The sequence below is a fragment of the Sceloporus occidentalis genome, unplaced genomic scaffold (genome assembly GCF_023333645.1).
Source record: "Sceloporus occidentalis isolate IW3139 unplaced genomic scaffold, rSceOcc1.0.p SCAF_88, whole genome shotgun sequence".
Lineage (NCBI taxonomy): Eukaryota > Metazoa > Chordata > Lepidosauria > Squamata > Phrynosomatidae > Sceloporus > Sceloporus occidentalis.
In genome coordinates this window covers 1,709,368-1,735,167 of record NW_028317068.1, presented here as the reverse complement: position 1 = coordinate 1,735,167, position 25,800 = coordinate 1,709,368, and the positions used below count along the sequence as shown (strand labels likewise).

At 38.7% G+C, this 25,800-nt stretch overlaps 1 protein-coding gene across 1 annotated transcript in view; it reads right to left on the bottom strand.

Annotated features, from left to right (window-relative positions):
• Positions 1 to 25,800, bottom strand: part of LOC149284790 (peroxisomal targeting signal 2 receptor-like) — a 115,557-nt gene that overhangs the window by 33,485 nt on the left and 56,272 nt on the right. Inside the window, exons 6-8 of the mRNA XM_089496213.1 lie at positions 19,952 to 20,058; positions 11,917 to 12,030; positions 7,361 to 7,416 (exon numbers count right to left, since the gene is read on the bottom strand). Of these exons, the coding sequence (XP_089352339.1) occupies positions 7,361 to 7,416; positions 11,917 to 12,030; positions 19,952 to 20,058 (277 nt within the window). The remainder of the gene's footprint in view (positions 1 to 7,360; positions 7,417 to 11,916; positions 12,031 to 19,951; positions 20,059 to 25,800) is intronic.

Here is a 25,800-nt window from a genome sequence, read left to right as displayed (position 1 = left end):
GTTTGGGGGCAAAGATGCCACAGAGAGGCTTTTTGGGGGGCAAAGATGGCAAGTCCTATGATTCCAATCTGGGTACTAAGCAGGTCCTGTGGATGCAATCTGGGTGTCATGGCTGACATCATAGTAAAGGTGGACAATACGCAAGGGTGTGGGGGTATTAATTCACAAGAGGGTGCCGGTGGGGGCATCACAAAAATCAATACTAAAAGGGGGTGGGATAAATATACGATATGGGGCTGGCTGAGAGCAATGCACAAGGGTGTGGGGGTCGGTGTGTGTGGTGTGTGTGTTTTGATGTCAGTATGGCAGAGCTTGTCCAGGTGTGTGTATTTGGGTGTCGGTGTGACACAGCCTGTCCTGGTGTGTGTAAGCTTGGGTGTCATCATGGTAGGGCCTGTCCTAGTGTGTGTGCTTGGGTGTCTGCCTGACAGAGCCTGTCCTGGTGTGTGTGTGCTTGTGTGGCAGAGCCTGTCCTGGTGTGTGTGTGCTTGGGAGTCGGTGTTGCAGAGCCTGTCCTGGTATGTGTGTGCTTGAGTGCAAAGCCTGTCCTGGTGTGTGTGTATTCGGCCATCTGTTTCCTGGCACTTATTGAGGGAATAAATTGAACTACTTAATTTTTACTTAAGCAGAGATAAAAAGCTCTCCTGAATTTGTAGAGCACTTCAATGGACAAAATATTCTAGGCCCAGAAATCAGTGAGAGGAAAAGTAAAGGTTTTGTGTTATTTACTCTATTTCAATAAGCAGCTCTCATCACAAAGGTAGACACTTGGATGGTGGTTGGGTTATTCAGAGTCTGTGAAACCCAATTTAATTGTCTGGCCTGATTTCATTATGCTCTACAGGGCACAATTCCCTTTGGTTTCACGGGACTGTTGGGTAATAATTATATAGTTTGTAGCCAATGTTTGGCAGCACTATTCCCACCTAAAAGTATCAGCCATTGGGCAAATGCTTTCTGTTTCATTACACTTACCCTCTGGCTAGTTAATTCCATTGAAGACTTCACATTCAGTTTTTTCTGCGGTGCTGATTTGCAGAGCTGCAATAATAAAACAACCAAAAAAAGCTAGACGCCCTCCCCACATACTCTGCTGACATATCGACACTTGCGTATTATAAATGTCCAACTGGGATCGTTTCTACAAATTTGTCCCTTTACATGTTTTTTATCCAACTCAAACTGTGCTTAGAATTTTTGTTTTAGTTGGCACCAAACCAGTAAAGGAAATTAAGCCGGATCACATAAATAATGTGTCCTCTTGCACTGTGCTATATCGTTTTAGAAACTGGTTTTAGATATAAATGAAAATTAAACAATTTACTGTAGACAGTAGGCTGACTAAGCATTGGCAGAGGTTAAGCCATGGATCCTGCTGCAATTAAACAGAGCACAATTGGGTTTCTGGCTTTTGCTACCTGAAAGGGGCAATTAGCAAAGTGATAGATCTTTCCAGTTCACCAGCGCTACGAATAACAATGAGATTTAAAAGTAGGAAGCAGAGATAGAGTAGGAGGGAAAGGAAATGGGGAAAACGCACACTGCTTGAAGCTTGGTGAATCAATACAAAGGAACAGACTAAATCACTGATTGTCTTAAAGGCACTATGCAACTAGCTGCCATTATATAAATGAATCTAGTTTTGCCTTTAGCTCTTCAACATTTCATTCTTTTGCGGCAGCAGAGACTAAAAAAAAAAGTGCATATGAGGCGAGGGTTGCTACTATGGGACACATACCTACTCTTTTCTGTTCCCAGGACCTTAAATATAACACATTCACATTCTTTTTTCACTGGGTTAAGTTACAATTGTGGATTCCGTAATCTGAGTTTGTTTAAATGTATGCACAGTTGTGTGAAAAAGAAACACTCTTTAAATCCTATGACTTTACATATCAGGATATAATAACAATCACCTGTTACTTAGTAGGTCTTGATAGGTAAATAGGTAAATACAACCTCAGATGAACAATAACACATGCCATATTACACTGTGTCATAGGTTATTCAACAAAAATAAAGCCAAAATGGAGAAGCCATGTATGAAAAACTAAGTACATCCTTAGTGCTTTCATATGAATTAAGATGCTAAGTAATGCCTTCGATTAATTATCATCAAGTGTGACCACCTCTAAAAAAGCCAGCGTTTTAGCAGTTTGATGATATTAAAACATTCAGGTGTGTGATAACACAATGCCAAGAGGAAAGACATCAGCAATTGTTGCTGCCTGTAAATCTGGAAAGGGTTATATAAGGCCATTTCCAAACAATTTAAAGCCCACTATTCTACAATGAGAAAGATCATTAAAAAGTGGAAAACATTCAAGACAGTTGCCAAGCTTCCCAGGAGTGGAAGTCCCAGCAAATTTACCCTAAGGTCAGATCATGCAATGTTTAGAGAAATTGCAAAAAACCCAAGGGTTACATCTCAGACCCTACAAGCCTCAACATGTTAAATGTTAAAGTTCATTACAGTACATTTAGGAAAAAGACTGAACAAGTTTTGTTAGTGTGGAAGAGTTACCATGTTCTAAAAAGAACATGGCAGCATAGTTTAGGTTTGCAAAGTTGCATCTGAACCAACCACAGGAGTTCTGGAACAGTACAAAACAGACAGACAAGACCAACATGGAGATATTTGGCCATAATGCACAGCACCAGGTTTGGCAAAAACCAAACACAGCATGAAATACCAGTTCATCCCAACAGCTTTTTGGAACAGAACTACATACAAGGCTTAGAACAGGGTTTATTGATAACCTGGTCTCGTATTTTAGACCTCTTACACAACTTAAAGGGGCAGTAATGTCTATTTGTCATGGATCAGTGAAGCAAACTGTAAATCCAAAGAAGACATAAGCTGTAAATTAGCTGCAGGTTTTGTTTGATTGATGATGTGGAGCTGCCAGACCCAGGCCTTCTATTAAACTACATTGAGCAATCAGTACTAGAGGAGTACTAGAGGAGAAATACAATGCTGAACAGACCAATTTTTTTAATGGAGGTATCCTTTCGTTCTGGAAAAAAAAAATCACTAAATGACAAATGTTATTTGTGCACTTTGGCAATTAGTAAGAATCGCTGACATTTTTCAACTGAATGATTGAGGCACTTAGACTAATTATTTTATTTAGCACCGAATGCCAACAATGTCCCGAAAGATTATGACACACTCGACAGACAACAGCTGTCACGCACACAGATTTAAACTGGCAATTGTACTTAATACGTCAATGCCACATTAATACCCATTTTTTTTCTGCGGCACATGGAATCAGTCTATAAGAAACTATAAACTACTCATTAATCATTTGTTCATAATATAGTATTCTTATGTAAACGTTGGTATCTTCCTAGTTGATTACATTTAAAGAGACACTACAGCCACCACATAAACTTTAATGCATAGGCTCTGTGGTCTCTTTAATTGTTCATGGTGTCTCCCTTGCAAATGGGGAGATACTAAAGGACCCCCATATGCACTTACCCCTTTCCCGCACCCTATTTTCAGAAGAATGCATATTAAAGTGCACTCACACAGTACTTTTATCAGACATCCGAACCTGCAAAAGGTTATTTCAAGGAGGTGGCTTCACCGGCCACTGCAACGCCCCCAGCCACCAAACATGTATGAACAAGGACATGACAATTTATTATGACAGAACATAGCTATTAGTTAACTACATATTGCACAGTTGCTAATGTAAATAGCTGTTTTTTTTTGCTGAAAATATCAACCTTGTACCAGTCTTTGTCAATAAATTCGTTAATTTTGCAAGACATCAGATTCACAAGAGTTTTGTGAGACAGTTGACTTCTGAATTCCTTAGACATCACAATTAGAATTTGGCAGCACCAAAAGCAGTTTCATCAAATGGCAGAACTCTTTGAATCGCAACTTCCCTGTACCCACAGATTGTACTTTGGACAGCTTCCCCCAGAATTCATCAACTGGCAAACTTTTGTAGTTTGGCACCAGTCCCTCAAGGTTAGTTGAGACATAATCCAAGACTTCTAAGGGGAGTTGTTCTCTGGTATTTGCCTTTATTACCTTTGGAAATCTCTATGCCAAAACTAAAATCAGGATGAGTCACTCGCTCTCCTGGTTTCTCCACAGACTGTCTAGCACAAAGAAGGACCAGAGCGCAGGCACTTGTGTCAAAAAGAAATAAAAAATAAAGTAACTCTGGGCTACTATAATAATTCTTAGACTTATGCATTCGGATTCGTAGGAATTGCAAATTTATAAAATTATGGTTTGCGACAGAATGACCGGTCATACAGGGCCCCCGAGGTCCATAGAGATGGCTCCAGCCTGGCTGCCAAACAAAGTAAGCACAGGTAGGAACTCCATCGTTTAACTAACCCCATTAATAGGATTACTGCCAAGGTAACATGGATACATGTATTTGTGGGTCCAAATTCACTCACACTTTTGCTCACTTGAATTCTCGTTCACTCTCTCAGGCTTTCTGAATGTTTCCCTACTTTCTCTGCCGACCATTTCTGCTTCTGCCAAGCACTTCCGCATCTTCTTGATTTTCCCCATTCTCTTCTCTTTTCTATCTTTAATCCTTAATCTGCTAACTTCTATCTTTGTTTGCATCTCCACGGAAATAACCCATAACCTGACGTGAACTTCTTCCAAAAGGTCAGAGCTGTCACGTTTACCTCAGTTCATCTGAGGGAAAAACGATGGCGCTTTTTAGTGACATCTTTACCTCCTACTGGAGGATAAGGGAGATGACGCATTCGCCGCCATATTGCCCTCAGTTGGTGCTTTTGGTGATGTCCTCTTCACAGATTGGAGGATCAGGAAGGACGTCACTACAGCTCCACCATTTTGGAGGCGATTGTGGGCAATGGGCAACAAAGTTATTTCCAAAATTAAAAACGTAATTTCCAAATGGGCAGGGAATGTAGTTTATTGCCCGAAAACTAATGGGCCAAAAACAAACAAAAAATTTGCCCGAATCGTTTTTTGTCCATTTGCACATGTCTAATAATTATCCACCCAAATGTAGTAACCTTTATGCAAAAGCGGATCCCACACTATTTTCCCACTAAGCACCCAGAAGGATCCTTCCCCTGATATATATCCTGAAGGCCACAGTATATACTGTACGCCTTTTGCAAGGTTTGTATAACTTTATGCCATACCTTGAGCATTTGAAAAGAGCAATGGACTCATCAATTGAAACATTCAGTCTGTGCAACAATAGTAGTGTATGTAGTTTAAAAAAAAATATATATCTATCATTAGGGTCAAGGCACAAAATGTCCTAATTTTGTAGAGGCCAGTGGGGTGCCAGGTTTGATATTTGCTTCCTTGGTCAGCTCACAGACACTGGGCAGTACAGATGTTAACAGCTCAAAAGAAGAAATAGGAAAAACAACTAAAAATATATCACTTGGCTCACTTGCATCAACATCACATAAGGGGGGGAGATTTCAGGCCGTAACATATTTGGAGGTACTCAACAATGGTCAGGCAAAGGAACAGATTCCATGCACCTCATTTTAGGAGGTGGAACCGGGGCATCAGCAGCATCTGACATGTCAGATATTGGCTCAATATCTCATTTGACACTAGACACATCAGTTATTGGCTCAATATCTGATGCTGCCAGTGTGGCTTTTTTATTATTTCTTCCTCCTCCATAACCTATCCACTTACCAAACTTACCTAACACTATATACTAAAATATATTTTCTTCTCCCAAATCTCTCTAACCACCCACCAAATTAACCTAACACTAAAAAAATACACGACACCTCTCTATTGTTTTATGTTTTCAGTCAAAAATTAGCCTAGCTCAGGGTTTAGACAGTAAAATCGGCAGCTCTTCAAGATGCCACATATCAGTACATAAGTGTTTTTATTTCCTAAGCAGAAGTAGCAAAAACTGTCACAAAAGGTTAAGTGCACATAAATAACATGATCATTTAAGAAGGTGATACACATTTCTGGCACTTTCAAATTCATATTCAGGATCACAAAAGATCATGAAAGGACAGAAACACATTATTGCAAATGAGTAACAGCCAGGCTAAAATTGGTGTAAAGCTTTGGGAAATGTATAATTGCAGTAATTGTGTTATTCTCAGGGTAAATAATAATACTACTACAGCATTCAATGGTAGGGGTATTCCATCCTGAAATGCTGTAAGATAAAATGTGTGTAAACATCTACAAAGTTAATTAATATTACAAAAGTTTTGCTTAATTGTAATATAGCACATTCACAGTTCCAAAGAAAACAAACATATGTGATTAACTAAAATATTGGTTACTTAAAGGGAGGCTCTAATGGAAAAATAGATTTCTATTTCTTACATTACTTAGATTTACTATAAGGCAGTATGATAAGCAGTCTATCCAGAGCTTGAACACATATACAGTATATGACAATTACACATCTGTCTAAAAAATAAAATACAGTATTTTTGAGAACTCATTTTTAACACGATACAGAAAAATTATTGGGGATTCTTCTTTAACATAAAAGGGATTGGATAATGAGTAGTAAAGGTGTTGTCTGCCAAATGTACTTAGGGCTAATATATTAATACATTTTGCCAGTCAACTATGCATTCCCTTGGGAAACATCAAACTGTACATTATTATAAAGCATTGATCTCTTTACACATTCATTTTCTATTCCATTAAAAGCCTTCTCTTTATTCACTTAAATGGTATAGTCAAACAATACAAAAAGAAAAAGTTGTGACCAAGGTCATCGTAAACATTAGCCTTAAATAAATCTTAATTGAAAGGATGAGGACTAATATGTTAACAGATTTTCAAACAAACTAATTTCCAAATAAGAGTGGCTGGTAAACAAAGACAATACAATTAGTAAAATATTCTTAAAAAGAAAAATCATTATTATCCATTGGTAAAAACTACTCACATTATTTTTATCTATATACAACACACATGAAAACCGATTAAATAAAATAAGTATATGTTAAATACCCTGGTTAACATTGGGCCACCCCCCATCAGCAAGGGAAGGATTATGCGAACCGTAGCGAAGCAACAGGTGGAGAGAGAAAATTTACTCATTGTTGATCTAACATGTTATTCATTGAGACTGTGGGAAAATGTTTACTGTAGCACCTGTCAGAGCAGATTTCTTTAAAACGAGCTGTTTGGTTAACCTTCAGCATCTAATTCATTGAACACATAAATGAGCGAGGAACAGGAAAAATATTAACAAGGGGTGCAAAAATAAATCCCTTTCTTTCCTTACATAACCAATCTGAAGATAAATGAAGATAAATGAGTAGCCTTTTACGTAGAATGGTTAAGGAGCGATTGGCACACAATATTATTGAACAAATCAGGAAACCATACCTTACAGTAAAATCGTAGGAGCACGACGCCAGAACGCTTGATTGAAATGGTGAAAACTGAAAAACATTAAAAAGTACATATTCAATAGTTAAAACAGAAGGAAAAACATGGATGGCAAACCTATTTTAATAAAAAAAAATTTGCTAAACAAATTTGTATTTTTGCTGGAGTCCGATGCATTTTAGTGTATATCCTGGTTGCTTCTACTAAAACCAGGGTACCTTCCTTATTCAGCTGTAAATTAGTAAAATTGTTTTGTTCTCTCATCGACTAATGCTGACATACCACACATATCCAGTATCTTTCAAATCATCAAGCAGGGTGCTTTTATGAAATATATAGTTTTATGGGGTTAAAAAAAAAAAAAGCTTAAAAAAAGCTTGTGTGGAATCACCTGCATGGAACATGCCAATTTCACTTAAATCACATACCATATGTTGTCTAGTGTTTGCAAATCTATAGTTTTAAGAGGTAAAATTGAAAAAAGGACCTCTTCTGTGCCACACATGAGACATGAACACAGCAAGATGATTCCCAGTTGAGAAACTGTAATGTACATGTGCCAATTTTAACCCTGCAACATCCAATAAGCATGGCATGTGGAGTATTACTGTACTTGGGGGTAGAGGATTGCACTGGGATGCGGGTCACATGGGACCCGCCAAAAAACTTGCGGGAGTGGAGATTTTTTGGGAGTTGCGGGAGGGAGCGGGTGGTCAGACAATGTACCTGCGGGTCCCAGTGATCCCGTGCACTCCAGCAAGGCTGCCTTCACATTGCTCCCTCATAGCATGTCTTCTCTTGTTCCGCCCAGGATCCCAGCGGAGTCACGTGATTTTACGTCACTTCCCGTGACTCCGCTGGGCTCCAAGAGAAGAGACGCTGTGAGACGCTGCGAAGGCAGCCTTGCAGGAGTGTGCGGGAAATCTGCAGTTCAGGAAAGGGGGTGGGCGGGATTGACCACATATCTGGCGGGAGTGGGCGGGTGGGATTGACCACATATGTGACAGGAGCGGGCAATATCGGACACATATGTTCCGGGAGCGGGCGGGATTGGACATATATGTTGCGGGAGCTTAAAAAGTGCCCCTAGTAAAATACTTTAGGTTGTCAACTTTCCAAAAAATATATACTTTTGCTCTGCACTTTTAGCTTTTTTAATCACTATTGAGGCCCAACTAAAAAGCACTTAAAAAAAAAAGTTTGGAAACAGTTATGCATATTATTCATGTTCAGCCATTTCACTACAAAAATAGCAGATAACACCAGGCATATGAGGGCAAATACCTAGATATAGTTATTTTTTTCTTTTCTTTTTGTACTGGCTATGTAGTTGTTATAGGTGAAACTGTGAAAACATGTTTTTACTTTACTCATAATAAATGAAAGTTTATATACATTACTGTGCAAATGTTTTAGGCAGGTGTGAAAAATGCTGTAAAGTAATAATGCTTTCAAAAATATACATGTTAATAGTTTATTAGCAACTGACAAAATACAAAGTGAGTAAATATAAAAAAAAATTAAATCAACCCAATATTTTACGTGAGTACCATTTGCTTTGAAAATAGCATAAATTCCAATTCTCCTTATAAAGCTGTCACATTTCAGTGATGTTTTGACCTGTTGGCCATTGGGACATACAATTATGCCCTGAAAAAAAGTGGTCAGAAAGGTGCACCCTGCATTTCTTACAGATTCACTGTATCTCAGAGCAAATGAACACTGTAACAAAACGCATCAGATCGGCCTAGTGTTAATTACTAAACTATGGAAATGTCAGACAATGCTTACCTTTACATGTCTTAAAAAAAAAAGTTTGGAAACAGTGATGCATATTATTCATTTTCAGCCATTTCACTACAAAAATAGCAGATAACACCAGGCATATGAGGGCAAATACCTAGATATAGTTATTTTTTTCTGGCTGGCTATGTAGCTATGTAGTTGTTATAGGTGAACAACTACTGGCTATGTAGTTGTTATAGGTGAAACTGTGAGTACCATTTGCTTTGAAAATAGCATAAATTCCAATTCTCCTTATAAAGCTGTCACATTTCAGTGATGTTTTGACCTGTTGGCCATTAGGACATACAATTATGCCCTGAAAAAAGTGGTCAGAAAGGTACACCCTGCATTTTTTACATTGCATTTCCTTACCAATACACTAAGGATCAGGCTGCCTAGGTTTCAGTCCCTTTTGCTAGAGAGATTTGCCAGCCTCTTTGTAGTGAATACTGAACATGGCAAGGTCATATATCTTAACTGTTTTGCATTTTATGGCTTACCAATCCCAATTACTGGAAGCCATTAATTCTTCAATTACAAAAACAACCATAGTCAAACAATCATAACACAAACACAAAAAAATTGAAAATCAGTTATGTCTTTTTGCCAACACCCGCACACCGTGGGAACTGCACACAACATAAACCAATTATAGCTAAAAGTTACATGGTGACAGCTGTTTTGCTCAAAGCATCCTATGGATTCAGGGCTAAGATGCACAGAGTCCATGACAAAGGGCACGTTTACGTCTGTTTACTAATATGGATTTATTCATGCACTAGAGCGGCAGCTTAAAGCAAAATAGAGTTTGATTTTTGTCCCATTTAAAACTGCAATAATAAACACACTGCAGTTTCCGACTTGTTTCTAGTCAAGATACTTAAACTGTTGTCCGGTTCTTTATATATTCATTGTCAAATAGCGTGGGGTGATATATAATTTTATTTTAAGTTTAGAGTGAGAAAAGGCATTTTACTTTAGTATATAGCATCTATATTTCTGACATGATGTTTTAACTGCCTGGATTCTTTGTGTGCACTGCAGGTCATAAAGCACAGCCTCTGAAAGTATTTTTGTTTGGCTGAGACTGGGGTGAAAAAGGAGGCAATCACTGGAGGGACTCTCCAGTTTCTCATGCAGCCTTCTGAAAAATAAATTCATATTAAGTATATTAAACTACTTTGCAAGTAACAGGGGTGGATCTAGAGCCTTACCTCAGACCTCACTAACACACAGAAATGCACGTTAATACAGAGGCACACAGACACTCAGCACTAACACACACTTAGCACTAACACACATGCACACACACACGCTATCATATCCAGACACTCAAACACAACTCTACATACACACACTAATATACCCAAAAACACATGTTCACACACTAAAATACCCCGACAGACATTCAATTACACATCCAGACACACACTAACATACACAGACATGTTCACACATTAACACACCACGGTATTAACACTAAACATTAGGGATCTATCTATACTTTTAATGCTAAGTTTTGATGTGAATTCCAATTGATCTATACCTGCAAAGCAAAGTTTTTGTGTTATTCTATTGATCCATATCTGCTATGCTATGTTTCCATACATGATTTATATATACCTGCAAATACAGGGTTTGTATGTCTTATTGAGTTGATCAATACCTGCAGTGCTTTTTCCATGTGTTGTTTATTTGATCTATTCCTTCAGTGCTGAGTTTACATGTAATTTCCAGTTGATCTATACCTGCAGTGCTGGCTTTGTATGTTCTGTTGATCTATACCTGCCTATTCTATGTTTCCAATAGGTTTCCAATATGCTATTATTGTATACCTGCAAATACAGGGTTTTTATGTCTTATTCAGTGGATCTATACATGCACGTGTTGTTTATTTGATCTATACCTGAACTACAGAGAGTAAATAAAAGAGGTGTGGCTTAGTGAATGAGGGGACAAAGGGACTCTGGGGATGATTACAGGGGAGAGGACCTTTCAATGTCACGGTACGGTCAGAAATAGGAAAGACTGCGCTGACAGTCTTCCCCTAATCTGCAGTCAGTGTGGCAAATAATGCTTTCCTGGGGTCCATTTTTTTCAATATAAAATATATTGGCAACAGGGTCCAGTATTTATATATATATTGACAGGAGGGGCTAATATTATATATATATATATATATATATATATATTGACAGAAGGGTCTAATATTAATATATATTAGCAGCAGGGTCTAATATTGAGGGAATCAACAAGATAAAGGAAGATAGTTTATTTAAAAGGAGATATACTGCCACAACAAGAGTACATAGTCATAAGCTAGAGGGGCAAAGGTTTAAAGGTAACATCAGAAGTGGTAGATGTTAATACAGTAAAGACATTTAAGCAAGCATGGGATAGGCATAAGGCCAAGCTAGATATGGGATAAGACCAGGTACTAAGGAAAGTACTCAGAGGTTGGGCAGACTTGATGGGCCTAATGGTTCTTATCTGACGTCACTTTCTATGTTTCTAATATCTATTGGGAGCAGGGCCTGATATATATTGGCAGCAGGGGCTTAAAATGTCAGAGAAGCATGCCCATTGCCAACTATTGCTAATACAATAGGAGAATAGTAACAGTGGTGCATAAGTGATTTCACAGTCGGTAATTGTCAAATACTGATCTACTATTCACTGTATCTCAGAGCAAATGAACACTGTAACAAAATGCATCAGATCGGCCTAGTGTTAATTACTAAACTATGGAAATGTCAGAGAATGCTTACCTTTACACGTCTAATTGCATAGGTATGATCATGGAGGTCAAAAACTGGATGGCGTACTGAGCGCAGGTCCCAGCCTCTCAAACTACAGTCAACTGCCCCAGTAACAAGAAGGTTCTAGAAAACAAGCATATACATGTTTACATGTTTAGAGGTGACAGCACTATTTTAAGATTTTCCTAGATGCAGCATTGTTAAGCCTGGCAAATGAAATATAAACAGAATCGTACAACGGTGGTTATTTTTCTTACTCCATTTTTGCTTCTTCCATTTTTGTATTTCTGTTATCATTAAATTGGAATTCTCTATAGCCACCAATGAATTCCACAACTGTGTAGGAACATACTATCTGAGCTATTTGTGTGGAATATCCCAGTTGCTGGTTCTTTTTAAGAATCCTCTATCATTATTCCGCACTAATCCCAAAGGCCTGTTGTATATGATGTGACACTATGGGGGAAAGATGCAAGTGACTGTGCAGCAGCATGAAGCCATTTATCGTTGATAAAACTACAAATGTTATTAATGTAATTCAAGAATGGAGCCAAATCATCCCAGACAAATTCTTGGAAACTACACAACCTAATTACAGTAAAAACAACAAGACTCAGAAAATAGCAGTTTTCCAAAGAAACGGAAGATGCAGTATCAGCGCTAATTGTATCATTACTAAAGAAAGTTGATGTTATACACATTTCACAAATAAAACTATTTCCATTCTTTTGATATTTTGTAGCGCCTGTTAAAGGTATAGTCTAATGTCCTAGGCATCATTACCAACAAAGAATCCATGAGCAGAGCTAATCTCATGAGACCCCTTCCCCCATACCCCTCGCCGAGCCTGCACTGAAGCTGAAAGCCCGTGAGTATATAGGGTGGGCGCAGTCAGCTGGAGATAGCTACACATATCTCCTGCAAACCAAGGAACTTGAAAGTGGTCAAATTAATGTGAGGGGATTCTGCATGCATTTGCAAGGGGGGCCACATGAACATTTAGAGGGATCACTGAGCTGTCATATGCATTAAAGTTTATATAACAAATAGAGTGTCAGCTGGCTGGCACACTGGTAAAAGGCTTGATCCTACCTGCTGTCATCCAGGGATAATGTATTGTGACTTGACAGATGCCCCATCACCATTATAATCCACCCTACCCAAAGTAAAAACTAATGAATTACTAAAGTCTAATAAAAAGTTGTGCTTTTTATTTTAAACAGAATAAAAATGGGCATAGGTCCATGTGGACTAGGTCTCCCATCAGCCATAGCCAGAATGATGATGGAGGTGATGGGAGGTGTAGCCGGCAAAAGCTGTAAAGTGCCATACTATATTTTGTGTCTTTAGCAACATTTTGAAATTGAACCCCTTATATTACGGTATGTTTCTACCCAGCAATATATTGTGTACTATTATTTTATTGGTTCAGTGTGCAATCTTCATGTATGTACCACTACATATCTATGATACATTTATTTGTGGCGTGTTAGAAAATTATATAGTTTTCATTAATTTCTCTATTTCTTATGGAATGTACAGGTAACAATTAGGGAAAATTATGTTTTTTGTTGACCTCTTTATCCTGTAATCACAAGTTGCCTTAATTTAGGTATGTTTGAACAGTTTAAAAATCCTGAATAAACAAACTGTAAAAAGTAAAAAAAGTGGACTGACTCCCAGCACTCAAAGGATCAGGGCAAGCAGTGCATCAAAAAAAAAAGAATCACTTAGTGTTCTAAGACCCTTTTGTTAACTATGGCTTATGTTACGTAGCTGGCGCTCTAAAGTTTAAACAATTCTATTTGGAAATTGTTAGTATTAGTATTGTTAAGTATTCAGCAATGCTAGGAATGATTTCTTCTAAGCTGCACTTTTCTATAAAGGTTTTAAATTCAAGAGAGTAAGTGGATAGGGAGAAGGTTGAGGTCTTCAGGATTTTATTTTATCAAGGTATGATCACAATTAGTGACTAAATTTAGTTCCTAAAACATATATTTTTACAACAATTTAAAAGATTGAGGAAACAACAAATTTACCTAGCTATATGTACTGTTAATTAACACATTTAAGAATGCATTTGTTTTAATAAATACACATATTTCTTTAGCCCAGTTTCTTTGTTGTAAAATGCTGAGGCTACAACCAATGTGGCAAAAGATGTGTGTGCAGAGAAAAATATAATCATGACAATGATAAAGCATGAAAAGCTTATATAATTTCATTATGTGACAGCCTTTTTAAGATAATTTAATGCATCATCTGCACATTCCTATCAAACAAATTATTAATTTTTCATTTTGTTTTAAAATAGATTTCATTTTTTTAATTAACATTCAAAGTTTCATGCAGAATCTGTTTGGGGTCAACGTGATTTCATTTTCACTGAAGTGAATATAAGGATATAGATCTAACCATTCAATTCATTTAGGAGGCTCCCCAAAGGCATTTTGCTGAACGTAGATATTGAGAAATGGACAGTCATGTCTTGTAACTGCAGGAGACAATAACATATTGGATCCCGCTTTCAACGGAGAAAAAAATATATTGCTGAATTCATGAAAAGTACATTAATCAATATAATTTTCTCATTAGCCATAAACACCTAAAGCAGAAATTGCCAGCAGGGCAAGAGGTCTTAATGTTAAAACCTAAGTTATTTTTTGTAGGTGGCTTTCATCTAAAGTTCTACTGTTGTAGGTGGCTTTCATCTAAACAGCTCTTGTCAGGACATCAATGCTAAGGTCGATTGAGCTGGTGCAAGAAGCAAGGAGAGGAGTTCTGGTGCCAAGCTGTTTAAGCGCTCCCCATGCTGTGGTTGTGCTTGGCGTCCTTCTAAGCAAGTTTGAACACCTGTGTCTGGAAGGGCTGAGAAGAAACATGCATAATGTATTGTTCAGAGGACCTTGGCTAAAGCACCTTACATTGACTATGCAATACAAAGGACCAGCCCTTCTTTGAGAAGATGCTTATTGGGTTTACGAATAAAGTGAATTCACATATATATATGTACGCAATGATCAGCCGTAACATTATGACCACCTGCCTAATATTGTGTAGGTCCCCTTTTGCCGCCAAAGCAGCTGTGGAGGTATGGACTCCGCTAGACCACTGAAGGTGTACTGTGGTATCTGGCACCAAGATGTTGGCAGCAGATCCTTTAAGTCCAGTAAGTTGTTTAATGGGGCCTCCATGGAAGCATCCTGGTGCCATGTGTTCTCCAGTTATGATGTAAAGGATGTAAAGCAAAACATGATTTATCAGACTAGGCCACCTTCTTTTATTGCTCTGTGGTCCAGTTCTTATGCTCACATGCCCATTGGAGGCGCTTTCGCTAGCAGATAGGGGTCAGCATTGGACCATGACTGGTCTGCTGCTTTGTAGCCATATGCCCAACAAACTGTGATACACTGTACGCTCTGACACCTTTTTATCAGAACCAGCCTTCTGGTTCTACTCTGACCCAGCCATCACAATGTGGCCCTTGCCAAAGTCGCTTATATCCTTACACTTGACCATTGTTCCTGCTTCTAACACATCACATCAATGTTCGCTTGCTGCCTAATATAGCCTACCCACTATCAGGTGCCATGATAACAAGATTATTAGTGTTATTCACGTCACCTGTCTGTGGTCATGTTATATAAATATATATATAGATATATATAAAATACATATTTACCAATTTTTTGGACCTGCTAAGAAAAAGATGAATATTATTATGTTCTGATAAGTAAAACCATAGAATTCAAAGTGGGTGTACCTTCTTTTGCAAACAACTGTTTGTAGATGTATATGCATACACACACACACTGTATTTATGTGTGGGTTTTGAATTATTTACAGGACTTAATCCTTTAATAGAATACTACCCTAGTATATGGGAAACCAACAACTCTAAGTGGCAGTATGTGATTTTGAATGTTAATTACTTCAATTTAATAATTTCTATGGGACATGGCAGCCTTATTATTATATTAGGTAGCCTTTGGGTATTTTATATCCAAATACATTGCTGTATAGCAGTATTGAATTTGCACTACTATTCTTAATAAATATCAAAATCTTATTAAAGGGGAGCCATAAACCAGCAGAGCAAATATTGCTTTTTAAATCTAACATGTTAACAAAATTGAATTTAAATCATAGGGTTTTCTTAAATTTCTATAAATTTCCCCCCAGACATCAAAGTAAAGGTCAGACTAAAACTTGCTATTTAGCTTCTCATCAATTTTGGTTGTTTTTCTGCTTTTGCTTAATACATTCTTTTTCACATATTACCAATCAAAGTAATTCTGGGATTCAGCTTATTGCTTATAAGCTGTTGTTCACATATCACAGGGGTGTTTTGGTCTATGGCCTTTCGGCTGCAAGGAGCATTATGGGTCCAATTGGCTATGAAGATTTAACAAATTAAATTTTTGCCAAGTGTCTCACCAAATCTCCAAGTGCAGACTCCATTGACTCCAATGAGGACCTCTGTGTAATGTACTACAACTTAATTTACAACTATCTCACATGTGATCTAGCTGCTCATGTTACAATGACACCTCCACTGGCATATGTGCAATTCTAAAAGCTTTAACAAGCATGTCCCAATAATGCTTTAAATCATTAAATTAGAATTAAGAAACATTAGGAGGTTAGTTAATAGATCTGTATGGGAGTTATACATCCAAAAACACTGATGAAAACAAACTCACTGCAAGCATTTTTGTAAAAAAGCATACAGTTTGAGAGCCCTCAAAATTAGGATGTAAATGATGTTTCTAAATATTATCAGCAAAGTTGTGTGAATAATGTCTAAATATATGATATTACTACACATAGTACAGAGTGAAGAGTAAGACAGTATGGTGGGGCACCCAACAGTAGGACTGAGGCTAGGGAAAGTGAGGCAGAGGTACAAAGGAGTCCTACAGATTTCTTTTTCAAGGACTGCATACTAGGGGGGGGGTCTGATATACCAGGGTTGGGGTTTCCGAATGCTAGGGGCAGCTCCTGAAATATTTTGTACAGGAACACGACAGGTAAGGATAAGAACAGAGGACGGGCAAGCATTGTAGGTAGGGAAACTGCTAAAGAGCTTTGTAATTTAGGATTTTTTATTGAATCCTAAAGTGTAAAGGCAGCCAATGGGTTAGGTGTTACTACAGTGGTGTGCAAGGAATATAACAGCAGAATTCATGATAGATTGTAATGGGGACAAGTATTAGGAAAACAGCTAAGATGTAATCAAATTGAGTACACAGGCAAGAGCTTCCAGTGTATTATGGGTTAGGAAGAGGAGAATATAAGCAAATAGTTTTCAAGATTTAAGTTTTTGGAAATAGACGATGTAAAGGGTGAATGACAGGTCAATGACACAGAAGCAATAACTGCATGGGATAGGGGTGATGGTTGTATCATTGGCATTGAGGTAGACTGACAAAAGAATGTTAGCATTGGAGGCAGTGAAGACTTACTGTTAAAGGAAAGACTAAGACAGAGGTGGGACAAATAGTGACACAATCAAAGAAGAATCAGAGAGATCGGAGGAAATGCAGATCTGAGTGCCACCAGTATATAGATGGTGCTTAAGTCAAAGGATGAAATTAGTTTGCCAGGGGAAACAGTGTAGAAGGGGGGCATAGAACTGTGGGATGCTCCAAGAGGGAAGGTGGAAAGGGTGTATTTCTGGAAAAGGAGACATTGACGGTGTAATCAGAGACCAAGACTATGAAGTGTCTGTAGAACAGCGTGGTTGACAATGTTAAAAGCTGCAGAAAGATTATGAAAGAGTAGTTACCCTTGAATTTAACAGTGAGTAAATTCATTTTGATTACAGGCAACGCCAGGTGTAATGTCAATCTTGGTGGCAAGCTATACATAAGGGATTCAAATGTGGGGTGCAGGAATGCAAAGACAAACAAGTAGGTTGAAAGTGAAGAAGAGCTGTAAGAGACTATATTAAATGAGAACACTGTAAATAAACAGAAATGGTTAACAAGTGCAAGGGCAGAATATAGTTTATAAAAAATATTTGCTACATATACTGTATGTAAAAATATGTAGCAAATTATGTATCATAATAAAAGACCCTCACCTGGGAGCAGTTTAGAGTAAATTAGCTGTTGCTAGATTCTGCTAGGCCTAGGGAAGTTAAAAGGTGGGGGAGTTACCAATAAATCTGGGATGCTTAAATTAATTCTAGGCGCCTATGTATGTGGTAGGGTTTTCAGCCAGGAGAAAATCAGTATCAAATGAGGAAGACACTTAGACTGAGAATGGTAATAATATATTTTTGTGAAAAATAAATTTAAAAAAAATGATTTTGATACAGAGTCGCATTTAATCCGATTATTACATCTGTCCTTCAACTATTTTAACGTATTATGTAGAACCAGTAAATATACATTACTGTTCACAAGTTTGGGGTCACTTAGCTGTTTTGATGGAAAACAAAGAATTTCCTAGCTGTGCTAACATACCGTATTTGCTCGATTATAAGACGAGGTTTTTTTCAAAAATACCCCTCGTCTTCTAATCGGGGTCGTCTTCTAATCAGACCTCAAATAGAGGTCTGATTATGAGACTAAGATCCAGATCCCCCGCACCGTTGCAGGGGACCTGGATCCTCCTGTGTCCCCCCCCCACACACTTACCGGTGCTTCCTGCTGTATTGCCGGGGCAGCGGGTTGACGTCTACGCGATCCCCGTAGACAACGTCCGCTGCAGCCGGAAGGAGGTGTGGCTAGCAGCGGGGGTTGTCTGCGTCCGTCGCGGATACCTTCCCCGACTGTCAGAGATCAGAGTTCCCGGCACCGGTGCGGGGAACTCTGATCTCTGACAGCCGGGGAAGGTATCCGCGACGGACGCAGACAAACCCCCGCTGCCAACTCCACCTCCTTCCGGCTGCAGCGGAAGGAGACGTCAACCCGCTGCCCCGGCAATACAGCAGGAAATTGGAAGCAAGTGTGTGTGTGTGTGTGTGCGTGTGTGTGTTAAATGGGGGCATTGGGCATTTCTGGAATGCCTTATACCCCTATATGCCACTCTGGCACTTAGGGGGTTAAAAGGCATATTATGGGGCAGAGTGGCATATAGGGAGGTATAAGGCATTTCAGGAGGCAGAGTGGCGTTAAAGGGGCATTTAATAGAGCACTCTGCCTCCTGAAATGCCTTATACCTCCCTATATGCCACTCTGCCCCATAATATGCCTTTTAACCCCCTAAATGCCAGAGTGGCATATAGGGGTATAAGGCATTTCTGGAGGCAGAGTGCTCTATACAATGCCTTTTAACTCCCTTAATGCCACTCTGCCTCCTGGAATGCCTTATACCTCCCTATATGCCACTCTGCCCCATAATATGCATTTTAATCCCCTAAATGCCAGAATGGGATATAGGGGTATAAGGCATTTCTGGAGGCAGAGTGGCACATAGGGGGTCAAAAGGCATACCATGGGGCACAGTGGCATATAGAGGGTTAAAAGGCATATCATGGGCCACAGTGCCATATTGGTGTGGCAAGCCTGGGGGCAGATGTGCATAACTGGGGGACAGGTTGGAAAATACAAGGAAATAAAAACAAAAAAAATATTTTTCTCAATCATAGCTTTTATTTAAAAAAAATAGTTTACATGAATTAACATTTACTGGTAAAACTTTTTTCCTTTAGGGTCGTCTTATATTCAGGCTTTTTCTTTTTTTTCCTAAGTTAATATTCAGATTTTGGGGGGTCGTCTTATAATCAGGGTCGTCTTATAATCGAGCAAATGCGGTAATTGCAAAAGGGTTTTCTAATGATCAATTAGCCTTTTAAAATTAAAATTGGATTAGCTAACACAATGTGCCGTTGGAACAAAGAAATGATGGCTGCTGATAAAGGGCCCCTTGCACCCTTATGAAGATATTTTTCTATAAAATCAGCCGTTTCCAGCTACCATAGTCATTTGCAACATTAATGTCTACAATGTATTTCTGATGCATTTGATATTTTAATGGACAAAGTTCTTTTTTCTTTGAAAAACAAGGACATTTCTAAGTGGTAGCCATACATTACCTGATCGTATTTGCACCAGTCACAGCTCAAAACTTCTGCTTGATGAGCTGGGATCACCAATTTGCATACTGGGGATTTCACATCCCATATCCTTAGAGTCTGGTCTCCTGCAAATCAAACACAGTGATTATTAGTATTAACAATAACAATTAATAATGGTAAAAGTAGAAAAAATAAAAAAACAGGTCTCAGACAATAGCGCTTCTAATTGCATTCCAGGAGAAAATATTAGACTTAATTAAGTGAATTAATTTTGGTACGAACTCAAATGATAACAAAAAAAACATTTGGTACAAATCAACAATAACAAGGGTGATCTTCGACAAAATTGACAAAAACAATCTGCAAGTTAATTAAAAGTTTAGTTTAGTGCAGAAAATATATGGTGTGTTGGAGAAGCTGTAGTGATTACTGTGTGTCATATAGAGTTAAGTAGAATTAAGTTGATTAAGACAGCTGCTCATTTATGGTACTAGCCAAACCTTGTAGTTTGTGGACAAGCTATGTTTTATTATCTTTCTATCATTTCATCTATTATTCTTCATTCATAAATATTGGTGACAAAATTAGGCATTTTACTGGGCTTGCGCGCAATGTGACTATCTTTCAGTTCTTTAAAATTTAAAATCTGTTCCTGAGTAGTTTAAGACAGTTGCCCATTTACATTAACAGCCAAACCTCTAATTTGTGGACAACACAAAATATTTTTTATTATCTCCAATTAACAGCTGAATAATAAATATTGGTGACAAAATTTGACTGTGTGAAATTCCTGAGTAGGGGGTATGACTTTAAATTTTTATTTTTATATAAAATATTTGGAAATATCTGTGAGGAGTGATTCCAGTGTTCGTGGGTTGGTCAGAGCTGGTGGCAGGCATGTACGAAAAAAGTAGTAGTCAGTTGACCCCCGGTATTGAAGTTGAACTATGCTGCTGCTGCTGCACGTCTTTGACCATGCTTACTCTGGGGGAACCTTCTTTTTTAGACAAAAAAATAATAATAATTCTATAATATTGTGGTGGAAATTCAGTCCTGCTCCACAGGGCTGCATGTTCCTATCATCTGCCAGTGTCTGCTTCCCAGGCCCAGTGCCCTACTACTACTACTTCTGCTGCACGTCTTTGACCGTCTTTACTCAATGTTCAATGGGGTTGAGGTCAGGGCTCTGTGCGGGCCAGTCAAGTTGTTCCACATCAAACTCATTCCACCTTGTCTTTATTGACCTTGCTTTGTGGACTGAGGCACAGTCATGCTGGAATAAAAAAGGGCCTTCCCCAAACTGTTCCCACAAAGTTGGAAGCATAGCATTGTCCAAAATGACTTGGTATGTCATACATGTGTACATTCACACACAAACATTGTTTTGCTTGAATATAAGACAAGGTTTTCTTCAGAGCAAATTCACCACAAATACCACCACAAATTTTGACAAACGCTGGTGGTCAAATTAATGCATTTGAAATAACTTTGGTGTTTAGTTTTTAAAAATATATGATTTGATGGGGTAAATTGAACTGACTGGCTTCAAAGATGCCCCAAATAGGACATGGGGGCAGTAGGACCAGATGTCAAAGTTCCAAGTTAAAAAAATGTACACTTCCCAATGACTTCACATGACAAACCCATGCATGGGCGGAATAACTGTACTCGGGAGATGTTGCTGAACACATATTGGGGTGTTGTTTGACAGTCAGGTGTACCAGGAGTTATAAATTCATACCCGAATTACAATTTACCGTATTTGCTCGATTATAAGACAAGGTTTTTTCCAGAGCAAATGCTCTGAAAAATACATCTCCTCTTATGTTCAAGGTCATGGTCGGAGTTTAATGGTTTTCAGTGGCATATAGGGGGTTACAAGGCATATCAGGGAGACAGAGTGGAATATAGGGGTTAAAAGGCATATCAGGGAGGCAGAGCAGCATATAGGGGTATAAGGTATATATGGGGGGAGTGGCAAATAGGGGGTAAAATGCATGCCAGGGAGGCAGAGTGGCATATATATATGGGTGTATAAGGCATATCTGGGAGGCAGAGTAGCAAGCCGTGGGGCAGATGTGCCTAACTGGGGGGCAGGTTGGCAAACAAAAGGAAATAAAAACATTATAATGAAGTTTACATGTGAATTAATATTTACTAAGAAAACTTTTTTCTTATAGGTTAGTCATATTCAGGCTTTTCCTTTTTTTTTAATTAATATTCAAATTTTGGGGGGGTCGTCTCATAATCAGGCAAATAAATTATATATATATATATATATATATATATATATATATATATATATATATATGAGAAGCAGCGAATGTGCATTGTTTATAGCATTGTTCAATGAGCACATTTCTGCACTGTTTACAAAAGATTTATAAATACCTTCAACAAACAATTCTGCAAATAATTCTAGCAAAGCGCAATCAATGGAATGTGGTATGTATTAAAGTAAACAATATGAGCCAAAAAAAGAGCCGCCTTTGTATTACAGCATGTTAGAAAGACAGAGACAAAACAAGTTTTAAAATACCAGAAATGGTTAAGAAAGTCTGAGCCAAACCAATGCCTTAAGGTAAAGAAGCCTCAGTTTCACAAAAGATTACTTCCTTCAAGGATTGATGAACACTGCAATATCTAATGGCCAATACAAAATTAAGTCTGTATTAGACCCAATGTATTTGTTATCTTCAAGAACCCTGTGTAACAATCTTCAAAAGTGGTTCCAGTATGTTACCAAGGGAAACTGATTCCTCTAAGCAATATATTTAGAAAGCCTACTTAATTTGATGAAATACTTATTTGTCACACAAGAACAACAGTGAAACAATTCTCGCCAAAGTAAATTGAACAGCAGAACTAAGGCTGACATAGCTATCTGTGCATTGTTAGTTCATGAAAGTTGATTTCTTAAGGCCACAGACAAGCACCACCTTGCCAAGGTGTCTGTAACGATCCTACCAACGAAAGATGCTTGCTGGAAGGCCAGTCTGGTCATAAATGCATGTATTATGTCTCCAAACTGGACCATCCCGGCAGTAAGTTCTGGAATATTATTATTTCACTGGTCACTGGGAATGCCACCAACGAAGCTTTCAGAAATCATAAAATGTATGCATCATAGTTATGCTGATGATATATGTGTCAGAATGTGGCAAAGGTAACATAACATTTATCATGCCTGGATGTTCACTCTCCTTTTAGATACCTTAACCTCTTAATGACCAATGACGTGCCAGACACATCATGGAAAAACTCTCAGTTAATGACCGATGACATGCACGTCATGGTATTTAAAACGCTTCTTCACTTAAACGATGTTGCTGTAATGCCTCGATGTCGAGGCATTCAGCAGCACAGAGAACTGCAGCAGGGGCCCCGTGTGGCCCCTCCCTGGGGTGTCAACGTCCGGACGTCTGATTTACAAGAATAGGAAGCCCTGGTGACCTGGTGTTTCTGTAAGGCAAATTGTTATTATTGTATATTATTATTATTAGCTTTTATTTATATAGCGCCAACAGTTTACGCAACGCTTAATACTATACATATATTCAAGGGGTATGACAAGACAAGAATTGACAGACAAAGACAAACCGATACATTAGGTGGAGAGAGCCCTGCTCCCAAGGTATATTACTTGTTATGTCCTGTAGTGATGTGGAAAATGATGGCGCTCTATAAAACAATAATATTTTTTTGCAATTTACCAATCACGTGTGGAATGGCATAAAGTCTGATCCCTTAAATTTTGTTTACAATTTTTTTTTTTTTTAACATTTATCTTATATTTCTTTACTTTCATTTTGATGATATGGTAGAAGGCAGGTGGCGCCTACTCCATGCAATAATTTTCATTTTTTAATATTTCTGAGGCTGCCGATCAGTCTTTGACCAATCAGCAGCACTCAATCTCTGTAATTCGCCACTGCCAGCAACGGTGGATTAACTATGGGGTCCCCCACTTGCTGCTTATGCTTGCTTGCTGGCGTGCAGTGGATGGGAGATTTGTGCCTTAATTGCGCAGATCTTTTTTTGTAGCTGCAGCTGTGGCCAAACAAATTTTGCTGCGGGCCTGGATGTGGTCTGTGGGCTGCAGTTTGGAACCCAATAGTCTGGAGATTCGGGGCCATAGATGTGAGATTCAAGGCTTCTGCCACAGTAGCCCCCGTTGCGATGCCACTGGTGATGTTGGACCCCAAATGAGGACCCAGCTGGTGCATAGGGGCCCTTGTCATGCTGCAGGTGTATTTGCAGAGGCACAGATAGACTCCACAATGGGCATCCTCGCTTCCTACTTCCTATCTCCTATCATATGACATGATAGGTCTGTAAGAAGCTACTTTTTAAGTCACATGTTGCAGTTAGTAAGTGGAAGCTGTATAGATCACTACTATTAAGAAGGCGGCAATAATTGTGGTTACTATGCAAGGATCCCAGCCATCAACCTGCAGCTACAGGAAGAGAGATACCGTATTTGCTCGATTACAAGACAAGGTTTTTACCCTGTCTTTTAATCGGGGTCGTCTTATAATCAGACCTCAAATAGGTCTGACTATGAGAGGACTAAGATCCAGATCCCCCGCAGCTGCAGGGGACCTGGATCCTCCTGTCGGGGAACTCTGATATCTGACAGTCGGGGACAGTCTGCGCAATGGACAACCCCCGCTGCTAGCCCTGCCTCCTTCCGGCTGCAGCGTAAGTGCGTGGGATCTACACGCTGCCCCGGCTACATGACAGGGAAGTCAGAAGCACCGGTAAGTTTGGGGGGGGCGGGGGAGTGTTAAATGGGGGGCATAAGGCATTTCTGGAGGCAGAGTGCTCTGTGAAATGCCTTTTAACCCACTTAATGCCACTCTGCCTCCAGAAATGCCTTTTTAACCCTCTATACGCCACTCTGCCTCCTGAATGCCTTAAACCTCCGTATATGCCACTCTTCCCCATAATATGCCTTTTAACCTTCTAAATGCCAGAGTGGCATATAGGGGTATAAGGCATTTCTGGAGGCAGAGTGGCACATAGGGGGTCAAAAGGCATATCATGGGGCACAGTGGCATATAGGGTTAAAAGGCATATCATGGGTCACAGTGGCATATAGGGGGTATAAGGCATTTCTGGGCCAGATGTGCATAACTGGGGGGCAGGTTGGAAAATAGAAGGAAATAAAAGCAAAATATTTTTCTCAATCATAGCTTTTATTAAAAAAAAATAGTTTAGATGAATTAACATTTACTGGTAAAACTTTTTTCCTATAGGGTCGTCTTATATTCAGGCTTTTTCTTTTTTCCTAAATTAATATTCAGATTTGGGGGGGTCATCTTATAATCAGGGTCGTCTTATAATCGAGCAAATACGGTACTCTGTGGGTAGGAGCTGGGATCTAATTTTATGGGTGTCAGTGTGTAGTTATGTGGGGATATCTCTGTAGTAATGCATGAGGTTGTGCTTATTGTACTTGTTTCTGTAAGTCAAATTGTTTTGTTATGCACTATTTTTATGTTTATCCATTGTACAGCGCTTTGAAGTACTATGTGTTTCTCTGTATGTAAAGATGTAATTCTATACTCTATTCCCTGAAGGCTGCTTTGTTAAGTGCAGACATTCAGTTAGCTGTCGGTTATTTTTGTAAATAAACAAAAATTCTAAACATTAATGTTAATTAAAAATTAACAATTATATACAGCTAGTATAAATAAAATCTGAAAATAATTTGAAATGTTTTTATTTTAACCTGGGGCTTGGGGCGCAAGGGTAGACATTTGTACTGCTCTCTCTCTCTCTCTTACAGCAAAAAAGAGATGCAAAGAACAAACAACGGAAGCAGTAATCCAAGAGTAGGGACAGACGTGTCACGATGGACATTT